The sequence below is a fragment of the Pinus tabuliformis genome, chromosome Q (assembly GCF_031772625.1).
Source record: "Pinus tabuliformis cultivar Carrire ecotype Pingquan chromosome Q, CPIR1, whole genome shotgun sequence".
Classification (NCBI taxonomy): domain Eukaryota; kingdom Viridiplantae; phylum Streptophyta; class Pinopsida; order Pinales; family Pinaceae; genus Pinus; species Pinus tabuliformis.
This window is the reverse complement of record NC_142296.1, coordinates 279,795,104-279,805,070: the sequence shown is the minus strand read 5'-3', so window position 1 is coordinate 279,805,070 and position 9,967 is coordinate 279,795,104. Positions and strand designations below refer to the sequence as shown.

Below are 9,967 nucleotides of genomic sequence, written 5' to 3'. Positions count from 1 at the left end.
TTAGTGCCACTTTTCGTTTTAAGGATTGATTTGAAGATTTTTGTCAATAACATTAGGCCATGGCCACAATTGTAAAAGGTCATAATTTTAACCCCAAAAAAATATAATTTAAAAAACAAAAATTGTTATCCGTATGCCATTCTCAGAAACATGGTTGATTTTGGTGAGTTTAAATGGTTGATTTTGGTGTCTTTAAATCAAAAATAGGAATTCTAGAATTAAAGAATTAAAGTTATCATTTTGGGATCACAATGCTCACAAATTGTAAGTATGTTGAATGTCATATCCTACACACCAATACAACATAAGAAGGTAAAGATGACTTCTGGCGAAGGTATAGAAGGTCCACTAAAATAAGCTGAGTCATCCACCTAATCATTTATAAAAAAATAGTGACACATATCTTGTAGAACTTCAGTAGAAACCAACCATGTGATAGAACTCCCGAAAATCCCTGATACCTCTACAAGGAAATATGAGGAAACCTTGATGGTTTGCTGTAAGAGAATCATTTATAAAAAAATAGTGACACATATCTTGTGGAACTTCAGTAAAAACCAACCATGTGGTAGAACTCCCGAAAATCCCCGATCCCTCTACAAGGAAATATGAGGAAACCTTGATGGTGTACTGTAAGAGGACAATGCGAGGAGAGGAAATATAAATGAAGTGAACCATTAAAATGGTGCCCCCACGTGGCATGGAAAAAAGAAATGACCATGAACATCATGAGAGTGCTCCAAACGTGAGAAGTTGAGAGGAAAAACTGCCATGGCCTTCGGGCTGGTAGCACGGTGAGTCCGCATTGTAATAGAGAGAATTGAAAAGGTCGAGTACTATATTGTAAAATATTCTGAAGAATAAGAGATACAACACAGTGGTTTTCCTAATTGGATTTCCACTTATAATCCATGTGTGATAAATGTTGTTTATGTAACTTAGGTGTTATTAGGTAGTTATTCTGAAGAATAATAGATACAACACAGTGGCTTTCCTAGTAGGATTTCCACTTATAATCCATGTGTGATGAATGTTGTTTATGTAGCTTAGGTGTTATTAGGTAGTTTAATTCTCTGTCCGATGCCGTTGAATGTAGTATTATTCTGCTATTGCAGAGAGGTATCCTTTTCTGCATCACAATGCCTACATACAAATAAACAGTGAAAAGCCCAATACCAAAAGATCAGAATATTGGAGCAACGTGAAGATAGCATATAGAAACTCTTTTAACTAAAGCAAAGACGTGTTTATTCATGTTAATGGTATCTAAAATATCACAGGCATGCAAATGCCTAAATCAAAACTGCAAATAGAAACATGTTTTCATGATCACCTTCAAAAGCAAGGACAAAATTCCTAAACAAATTATCGATGTGACTGCAGATCATTATTGAAACAATTCAAAACAAAAAAGGTATGTTTTCTTTGTTCCACTTTAGTTCTATAATGCAACGGTATAATGCATATACCCAAAGTTCTCATTTTCCTCCACACATTCATATGGATAAAAAGAGGCAGTTCACATGGGGACATTCCAAAATAGTTACAAGAAAGATCCCATTTGTTACAAACAAAAACTTGCCAAAGACTAAACACGAATTACTCGAAAAAAAATGGTTCTAAACTGAAAGACAATACTAGCAGGCAACAAATTGGGTATGTACAAGATCAAGTTGCTGAATTTAAAACATGGAAGTGATTCTTAGAAACACAACCCCTGATGGGACTGCACCACATAATATAGTCCTTAGGCAAGATGCGAGTTTGATAGGGTAACCTATTATGCTAAAATCTCCAGGACCTGCCCCAGCAGACCACACTGAAAATTAGACACTGGTGGGTGGCTTATAATACCACAACCCTACCAATAAACCAATTTTGATTTGTTAAGGTGGCTAATGTCTAACAATATACAACCTCTTAATACCAGCACACTAGTATTAATTACAAGGATTCATATAGCAGCTTCTCTGAAATTATATGCCTTTTTGAAAGCATACGTCGCAACCTTTTAAACTTAGAAATGCTCATTTAAATTGTTTTTACGAAGAAAACATACATCGGATAAATACATACCTTAGATAGCAATAGCCTACTTGGAATTTTTATATAAACATAAAGAAAAAAATATTACACAGAAGACAGCTAAGTGTTATTCACACAGATTTTCTATCACTTGAAGAAGAGATAAAAACAGTTCAGCAATGTACTTCAGTCATCTGTGCCCCAAGCTTCATCCCGCAGCCTTTGTCGCATCAGTATCCTATCCTTTCTTTCCTCCTCTTGTTTTTGAATAGAATTAAAGCTGGATTTGACAGACACCCCTTTGGTGAGCCCTTGGCTTCTTAAAGCTCCAACAATCATCCTCTGTGCGGTTCGGGCAGAAGTAGGAGGTCTTGGAAAGGGAGGTTCCAAATCTACAAGACATGCACAAATGGTAGGTCAGCCACTTTAAGCTGATCCAGAGAATAGGCCACCAAAAAAATCTGGAAACGTGAAAAGAGTATAATAATATAGTAATGATGATAAATCCCTCTTTAGATATTCCTGCAGATAAGATATACACTGAATTTTTTTCTACCCAACAAACAGTACAAAAACCGTTTCAAATAGTAGCAGTTTTTTACCATAACTGCCTATTATAAAGAGGCTGAGCATACCTTATCTTGATTTGCTTACAGAAATCCCAACCTATAAAACCTACATATCCCTTTAAGGTTGAATAGAAATACAGCACTTGCGGAATACAGGAAACAAATGCACAGACAAGCTCTAAAACCACAGACCAAACCAATAGATTGACCAGATTTACACACTAGCTTCAATGAATTGACTGTTCGAATTGCATTACTAGGACAAAAAACAGTCTTACCTAAATGTAGTTCTTGGTTATTGATGCATGTGTTAATTTGCAACAATTATTCTGCCATGTTAACTTTTACTAGGACAAAAAACAGTCTTACCTAAATGTAATTCTTGGTTATTGATGCATGTGTTAATTTGCAACAATTATTCTGCCATGTTAACTTTTAAGTAACGCCACACAAGATTCCCAGAAACCAGAAATGTGCAACGTTTCCAAACGAAAAGCAAGAAAAAGTAAAACATATTTTCATTGCCATGTATAGTTACAAGAAAAATTCTATACATAGCGAGGGTATTGGTTAACTTAATGACTGTAAGGTAATAACTCTCTCCGATTTTGTAGATTAATTCTAAAAAAATACCATCAGTAATTTTGATAAACACTGAATATCCTATTACATTTTGACTATAGACTATGTGCCTACACATTCTTTGATGGGTGACCGGTGATGTAATCTACATACACGACTTTGTCATCTCTAAAATGAACTTCATAATGTCCATTTTGATGATGTACAAAGGAGATGAAAGTCTGGAGCAATATAAAACTCGTGCCCGAAAACCTCAGATTACTCTTGAAGGGTCAAACCTCTGAAAAACACTAGAAATATCAACAAAATTTTCTCAACCATGTTACACATAAGCAAGAATGAACAAGATTACAAAGAACCATAGCATTCCTTCTGCTTTAGCCAACAAATTAAGTTAGATAATGTTAGTTGTTAAAACAAAATCTAACATCCCCATATGATGTAAAGTCCCTAAGCATCAAGGGACTGGCCTTGTGCAATTTAGAAAACGCTACCCATTGTCACCAAAGTAGATCTTCCTTTCACTTTTGATTGGCTCTTATCCAACTCAAATTCCCAAGCATCAAGGGGCTAGCCATGTGCAATTTAGAAAAGGCTGCTCATTGTCACCAAAGTAGCTCGTCCTTTTATCTTTTCCTTTCACTTTTGGTTGGCTCTTCTCCAACTTTCCATGTCAGGGGAGGCCTTCCCTAAAAGGGAGGGTTGTCAAGGCTATAGAGGAGGTACAATGATTTATGAAGAGTAAGCTTTAACAAAACAGGTAAATGTAGTATAATAGATGAATGAATAGTGTGAGAAGGAAGGGTGAAGGAAAACTGCCTAACACGCACCATAAATCAAAGAGGCCAAGTGCATAAAAATGTAAGACAAAAGGGGCTGCTACGCAACCAGCAAATCAGCCTTAACTTGCAAATCTTCATAGCAGAAGACTACCTTGGCAGGCTAAAGGTGCCGTGCTTAAGCATTATCACGCAAGTGAGGTTATGTTAATTTCAATGTTCTACCAAGTTTCCGGGATGAGGGGGTGTGGGAATGGGGAGATGCACAGGGGGGCATGTGGGAGCACCCCCAATTACTCCCAAAATTTTAGAGAAATTCAGGGAGACGGGGGACATTGGGGTGTGTGTTGAATGATTCAAATTCAAATTCAATGATAAAATACATTGATTCATACACATTAAATAGTTCAATGAAATAGAAATAGTAAAATATTGTATACATTGATTTAAATTCATCATTCTTTATTCTAGAATCTTATTAGTACTACGAGAAATAGTAGATACTAAAGTTTGAAGGCTGGAATAGTAAATTGAAATTACTCAAACTCAAAAATAGTAAAAAGTGACGAGTCATTGACCCGTCTAACGTCATCAGTATCTAGAGTCAAAACCCAAAAGTTAAAACTGAAAATAAACAACAGATAATGAACCAATGTTATCAAAACCAGGCCGGTTGACCCCAAAACTGCGCACTAGAGAGAAAAAATGGACCAAAAATCTGGTCAACCAAAAAATACAGAAATATTCAAATTTTGAAAAAAAAAACATAAATATTCATGTGCATCCATATGAATCCAAACCATTGTACACAAATATGCAAAGTTTCTCATGTATATAGCAAGGGCGCATATAACCAAAATAGCACCGAGTGCAATGCATCTTTGAACCAAAAATACATCAAAAAAGAGGCTCTAGATGGCCAATATAGCCCAAAAAATCATGCTACAACAAATAGCTACATCTCATATCATGATGATGAGAATATACCACAGAAGAAGACAAAGGAATCTAAACTTCATGAGATTGCAGATAAACTTCGAAAAGGATATTTCTGTCTCCGCTCTTTCAGGCACTATTACAGACAATTGTAATATTTGGTTGGTGGACAGTGGTGCTTCTAGGCACATGACAGGTTCACGAGATATTCTCACAAATTTGAGAAAGAAGGATTCCACATTATAGATGGAACATGGAGATAATGCTAGGTATGCAATAAAAGGAGTTGGGACAGCATCGTTTCAGCTGGAGTTCAAAGATTCTTTACACATGAGAGATGTATTGTCTGTACCGGGACTGAAGAACCTACTCTCTATTTCAGCGTGAGAGGATAGAGGTTACAAAGTTGCATTTATAGATGGTCAGGTTCTTGTATGGCCTAAGGGCTCGAGCATAGACTCAACAGGAATGATTGTTGTTCGAGAGGAAGGACTGTACAAATTGTTAGGACATCCAAGCCCAGGCCTTGGTGCAGGGCAATATCAATTTATGTGAGTTATGGAATTGGAGATTCGCTCACCTACATTATAAGGCTTTGCCAGCAATGAGGAAGAGGGTTACAGGTCTTCTAGAGCTCTAGCTAGAGCAGGAGGGTGTTTGGAGGACTTGTGCACTTGGCAAGAATGCCAAGGGATCTTTTTCGAGCAGTGATAATAGGTCGAACAGGATCTTGGATCTAGTACATTCAGAGGAATTTGGACCAATGACAGTATCATCTTTGGGTGGCTTCTTGTACTATGTGACATTCATTGACAATTTCTCCAGGAAGACATGGATCTACTTCATGAAGACCAAGGATGAGATCTTTAGCAAGTTTCAAGAGTTCAGGGCTCAAGCACAGAACTTGACAGGAAAGAAGATCAAGGTTTTGAGGTCAGATAATGGAGGAGAGTATGCTTCCAAGGACTTTAGTGATTTCAATTTTTTGCAAAGGAGGCAAGGATCAAGAGGGAGTTGATAGTTCCTTACAACCCTCAGCATAAAAGGGGTTGCAGAAAGGAAGAATAGGTCCATTGTGGAGGCTAGCAAGGAAATGATTCATGATCAGGATTTACCCATGTTCTTACGGGCAGAGGCATCTAGCACGACAATTTATGTTCAGAATAGAAGTCCTCACCGAATATTGGGCGACAAGACTCCTGAGGAGGAATTCACAGGAGTGAAACCAAAGGTCGGTGATTTGAGGATCTTTGGTTGTCCAATATACATCCACGTGCCCAAGGAGAAGAGGAAGAAGTTAGAACCTTCTGGTAAGAAGGGTACTTTTGTGAGATACAACGAGACTTTGAAGGCCTACAAAGGTCTACATTCCAAAGAAACGTCAAATTGAGGTTAGTTGAGATGTCACTTTTGATGAGGTAGCCTTCAAAATGTCTAGAGAGTCTCATATGGAGTTTGATAGTGAGGAGTAAGAGTCTCTGAAGGATAAGGGTACAAATCCATCTAGTCCAATTATTCAACCTTCTGACTATTTGGAGAAGTCAATAGAGCAAGTGAACCCGCCTAGAGATGTTGCAGAGACCAGGAAGAGGCCAGCATGTCTTCGTGACACTTTGCAAGATGCGAAAAGGCATGCAACTCCCAATGGTACCTTCAAGGAGAGCAGATGACCATAGAGGTTCTCAAGTTATATGGCATTGATGAGCCACATCATTGATTCTGAACCTTCCAGTTATGAGGAGGTAGCACGCTAGCTAGTTTGGAAGGATGCCATGATGGAGGAGTATCATCCCATTATGAATAATGATGTGTGGGAGATAGTTCTGAGACCAGAGAAGTTAGTAGTGACTTCCAAGTGGATCTATAAGATCAAGCATGCAGCGGATGGCAACATCGAGAAGTACAAATTCGGGTTTGTGGCGAGAGAGTTCTTCTAGAAAGAGGGAGAGGACTATGAGAAGACTTTTTCTCCAGTCGCCATGTACATTTCCATCAAGGTTGTTATTTCTCTTGCTTTAGTGATGGGTTGGAGGTTACATCAGATGGATGTAAAGGCCGCATTCCTAAATGGTGTGATTGAGGAGGAAGTGTACATAGAACAACATTAGGGCTTTGTGATACATAGGAAGAAGTCCCATGTTTGTAGATTGAAGAAATCTTTGTACGGATGCAAGCACACACCCATGGCATGGTATTCCAAGATTGATGGATACTTGATAAGTTTGGGCTTCACAAAGAGTGATGTGGATCCTAACCTTTACTGCAAGGCTATTGATGGTGATCCTTTGACGTTGGTGTTGTATGTTGACAATTTGTTCCTTGTTGGAGCAGAGAGGCTCATTTTTGGGTGCAAGAGGGAGTTGGCTTCAGAATTCGAGATGAAGGATCTTGGCTTGATGCATTATTTCTTTGGATTGGAGGTGTGGCAAAGGCCAGGTGAGATCGTCTTCAAACAAGGAAAGTACATAATTAAGATCTTGAGGAGATTAGGTATGATGGACTGCAAGTCCATGGCTACAGTGCTACACCTATGGTGACAAATCTGAAGAAGTTGAGTGATTCCTCTTCAAATTCAGAATTGGAGGATCCTACTATGTATAGGCAATTGATTAGATCCTTGACGTACTCAGTTAACACCAAGCTAGATATTTGCTTTGTAGTGAGCACCCTTGCTTGAGTCGAGGCATGTACATTGGGTTGCAGCCAATGTTTTTAAAACCGGAACCGGTGACCGGGCCGGTCCACCTAATGAACCGGTTTACCGACCGGAACCGGTCTAACCGGGACTTGTTTGGTCTAAACAAACCGGTTTTAAAAAAATATATTAAATAATTAATTTTTAATGAAACAAAACTATTTTTAAGATGTAAAACCATGATTCCAAGCCAATAGAGACAAAATATGCAATGATTAATCATTTATATACCATGTAAAGGTGAATATATCAAAATGGCACCGAGTGCAATACATATCATCGACAAAATAGCAAAATACATAAGAAATGAGGCTCTAAATGGCCTATAACGTCCAAAAACAATGTTGCAAGCTATGAGGCCATTGGCCTACTACAAGTCTACAGTGTACACATGATCAATCATCAAGTTCATCACCACTACTAGACACAGGATCGTCATCAGGAGCTACATAGACATCATCTGGTTCAGAGTCTGAGGATGCCTCAGCCTGATCTACAACCTCAGTATCAATGCCACCAATGACAATAGAAGTGGACCTAATGGATGCACGAGTTTGTCAACCTGCATGACTAGTGCCTTCCATTGGTTCTTTGCCTTTCCTTGATGCTGCTACTGATCCTGGTTCTGATGCCACCACATAATCTGCTTCATCCCCCGCTAAAGCCATGTCGATATCAAAATCAGCGTCAAACACAGGTTCTTCAGTCTCCTCCACCCATTCTGATGTTGGATCAATATCGTCTAACACAATGGGATCTAGATCAAGAGTTTTGCTCATCATTTGGAGCTCCGATTGCATTTATTGTTTACCCCCAAACCATGAAATCCTGAAAACCATTAAGTCTGCTGAATTTTGAGTGAAATCTAAAATTCTAGTTTCTCCATATGAAATCTAATGAGGTCGAAACCACTCTCAAACATCCTGAGTCATTTCATGGTAATGTTAAAAATTTAAATAAAAGGATGAAAATGAAAATTAAAGGAAATGTCACTTTTACTTTAAGAATTTAACATTACCATTTATTGCCAACATTGTTAGGGTTGAAACACCCTTAGTTTCCCCCCAAAAACCCTAAAACACAGTGAGAAATATGCTTTTTTAACTTTACGGTGGGCGTGCCTAAAACCGGCCGGTTCCGTCCTAAACCGGTCGGTTTTCACCGGTTAGGGCAAAAAAATGGAGAAATGGGCATTCAAACCGGGTTTTTTGGCCGGTTTAGACCGGCTGGCTTGCTAACCGGCCGGTTAGACCGGTAACCGGTTTTTAAAAACGGTTTTTAAAACATTGGTTGCAGCGAAGCATGTGTTGAGGTACCTGGGTGGTACAGTTGGATATGGTCTGAGATATGTCTTAGGTGGTGAAGTGAGGCTGCAGGGATATATTGATTCTAACTAGGCTGGGAGTGCAATGGACAGAAAGAGCACCTCAGGGTGTTGCTATAGCTGGGGATCAACTACGATATCTTGGTTTAGTAGGAAGTAGACTTTTGTCGCACTCAATACAGCGAAAGCAGAGTATATCGTAGCCAGTGTCACAAGTCAAGAACCAATGTGGCTTTCGAAGCTTCTTGCATTACTATTTGATCATGCACTAGAGACGACCTTGATACATTGTGATAATCAAAGTTGTCTCAAGCTTTTGGAGAATCCAGTATTTCATGACAGGTCGAAGCACATTGTGATCAAATAACACTTCATTCGAGACATGGTGCAAAAGGGAGTAGTGAAGCTCCAACACATATCCACAGACGAGCATATCGCAGACATTCTCACCAAGCTTCTGTCTAGGGGGGATTTTGTATACTTCAGAGACAAGCTTGGCATGATGCAAAATGCCTCCCTTGCTAAGAGAGAGTGTTGATGTTTTTGCACTTTGTAGCGTCGGGCATACATTCTCCCCCGGGGTCTTGTTGATTTGACTAGGTGGGAATGATACATTCACCCATGGGGTCATGTTGATTTAACGAGGGGTGAATGGCCCAAGGCATTCTTTCTCTCATTAGCTCAGGAGATTGAACCACAACGCTCACATTTCCTGCTCCGAGATGGAGTGATCTATTTTTTATAGAGTTGGGTTGATTTGCTTAGTTAATGGAGTTTTTCACCCACTAGTGGAATAAACAATTCTATTCTAATGTTGAGTTGTAATGTAGGCTCAATAAGTGAAGGGATTCCTTGTGATGAGGGGCTTCTTAATGGGTCTCTACTCAACATTAAAGCTCTATATAAATAGATGTGCATGTGAGGAGACATCACATCAAAATAGAAAGCCCATTCATAACTTTTCTAATGGAGAAGAAATTTCAGCTAAGGAGAAATCAATTCATTTTTCTTCATCATTCCATCCTTGCTCTTGGACGCTGCACATGTGAGGGTTTGG

The 9,967-nt window shown here is 38.8% G+C and overlaps 1 protein-coding gene across 5 annotated transcripts in view; it reads right to left on the bottom strand.

Annotated features, from left to right (window-relative positions):
• Positions 1-544: 544 nt before the first annotated feature.
• Positions 545-9,967, bottom strand: part of LOC149219316 (uncharacterized) — a 130,536-nt gene continuing 121,113 nt past the window's right edge. For 2 of the 5 annotated variants that reach the window (XR_016249227.1, XM_089384340.1), the window contains exon 7: positions 2,219-2,417. Coding sequence is in view for 4 of the 5 variants with exons in the window: in XM_089384340.1 (XP_089240466.1) it covers positions 2,361-2,417 (57 nt within the window). In the remaining variant the exon portion in view is untranslated. Of the gene's footprint in view, positions 1,144-1,659; positions 2,418-9,967 lie in introns of those variants that run through there. The other 3 variants (XM_089384338.1, XM_089384339.1, XM_089384337.1) reach the window with 3 other exon arrangements.